Source organism: Gasterosteus aculeatus, chromosome 14 (genome assembly GCF_964276395.1).
Source record: "Gasterosteus aculeatus chromosome 14, fGasAcu3.hap1.1, whole genome shotgun sequence".
Lineage (NCBI taxonomy): Eukaryota > Metazoa > Chordata > Actinopteri > Perciformes > Gasterosteidae > Gasterosteus > Gasterosteus aculeatus.
In genome coordinates this window covers 17,259,729-17,261,857 of record NC_135702.1, presented here as the reverse complement: position 1 = coordinate 17,261,857, position 2,129 = coordinate 17,259,729, and the positions used below count along the sequence as shown (strand labels likewise).

Sequence of the window (2,129 nt, the reverse complement as noted above, 5' to 3'; positions counted from 1 at the left end):
TGAACATGACGAGCCCCAGCGCGCTGACGATCCGCACCATCCTGCCTCTCTGCGGACACCGGGCCCCCACGGCGAGAGCACGGGGAGCCCCCGGGCGCACCGCATCAGCGGCAGAGCGAGCGGCGCGGACGCGGAGGTGACGACGCGCGCGCTTCAGGCGAATGGAAGAGTCCATGCAATTGCGAGGAGGAGAAGAGAGGCGGCGGCGCGGCAGCGGCAGCGGCAACGCATGTGCGGCGAACAGAAGGCGCAGAGATGGAAGAGGCCGCACGGGGGGAAACGTCTTTATCGGCGCATTCCAAAGGAGGCTATCGAGGCACACTGTCCGCGCGTGGAGCCGTTCTCATGGCCTGAACGTAGGAGGCGACGCGTCAGCGGAAGAAAAAGACGCGCGCAGGAAGGACGGAGTATGACGCATTGAAAGTCCAGAATGGAGCGCCGAGGATGGAGGAAGAGAAAGGGGGGAGGAGGGAGGAAGGGAGGGGTCTTAGGGTTCTTTTCCTCTGCAGGCTCAGATTACAACCGGCGTCATAACCTCGAGGCGATGAAGTGACGCGACGACACGCGGCTTGGTGCGCGGTAGGACGCCTCTCCTCGTCTCCATCCTCGGTGCCTCCGTCTCCTTCACTCCCCCCTCCCTATTTTAAGAAAGCGACGTGTCGCGTTAAATTGACGCAGCACAGCAGCATCCGAGGTGGAGGGGGGGGGGGGGGGGGGGGGGGTATTCAACATTATTATTTTTACAATATGTGACATAAATGCTAAACATGAAGGACCAGGTATTTGGAACATTGCAAACATAATAGATTGAACGTGTCCGTCTTTATCGGGCATTTCTGATTTTGTTCACGCCGAAGCACAGCAAGCCCATGTGTGGAGACATGTAGACACCAGACAGGGGGACGGGCTTCCCTCGCTGCTGACATCAACTGTGACCTTTCTACTGGTCTCAAGGCCTGATGAGACACAAACACAGGCACAGGCACACCGAGGAATCGCAAAGATTGGACAAGGCTGTCAAACAGACATACAGATTAAGATCCTAAAGCTTCACATCAAGTAGCTGTGCACACACACACACACGCACGCACACACACACACACACTGTGGGTCCGCGAAGGTACTGCAGGGGGTCGTGAAATTTTTGGTTGATAAGAAAAAAAATTTAAACAATTTTTCCCCCACAAATGTAAATGTCTTCAGAATCAGAATTTTATTTATGTTCTTTAAATACACATTAACATGAATCCAACATATTGAAGCGAACGGATAAATTGATGGAGAAGACGTCATCTGTCAGTCCACAACACACACACTCAGCTTCCCTCAGCAGCTCCAAGCTGCTCACCGGTTCCCTCACTGCTCCTTTCATGCTGATACGACCACGCAGGCACCAGCCAATCAGATCCATTCATGCTCACATCTAAAGAGCGTGAAGCTCAAAAATAAAAGATGGCGGACCAAACTCCGTGGAATAGGGGGTCCCTGCTCCACCTCGCCATCAGTTTGGGGGACCTTGGCTTGAAAAGCGTTGAAGACCTCTGGCGTAGACGGTTTACGTTGTGACACACAATCAAAACCCCTCGGAAACGTAAGCAAGAGCATCTGTAATTACCTCCAGACTGAGAGACAAGAGAAAGAGCAATGGAAATACATGGCTGCTTACCACTTAGTTTTTTATGTATTTGTATACTTATTGTACCTTTACCTGAACACATAGGTCAAGGGAGAACCAGTTGTCATGTACAGAACTAAACAGCCAACCACGGACTGTTCAGACGTCTTTGGTATGATGGCGTGCTGCTGTCACAGACGGTAAGTGCCTCCAGGAATAACTTACACACAACAACAAAACAATAACTTATTGATAATCTTGTAGCGTCGGGGTGTAGTGGGTCACTCAGCACACGCAGGCGAATGGACGTTCTGGTAGAAATCCTTTATTTGTTTCTCCAGCAGCAGACAACATGCCCCCCCACGCTGTCGCTACACTCCCTCAATACTCCAGACAGCAACAACAACAACAACAACATAGAACCCGTCTAGCCAACATGACTAGCCCCCCAGAACACGGGAACACCCGCCTACCACCGTCTCCCCCAATCACTGGCCACCCCCTGTCTAGCAAC

General features: G+C 52.4%; 1 protein-coding gene across 1 annotated transcript in view; it reads right to left on the bottom strand.

The window, feature by feature from the left end:
- st8sia3 (ST8 alpha-N-acetyl-neuraminide alpha-2,8-sialyltransferase 3) overlaps positions 1-40 on the bottom strand; it is a gene marked incomplete in the record, with an annotated part of 6,300 nt that extends 6,260 nt beyond the window's left edge. Inside the window, 1 exon segment of the mRNA NM_001267635.1 lies at positions 2-40. Coding sequence (NP_001254564.1) covers positions 2-40 — 39 coding nt within the window.
- Between the last annotated feature and the right edge of the window lie 2,089 nt (positions 41-2,129).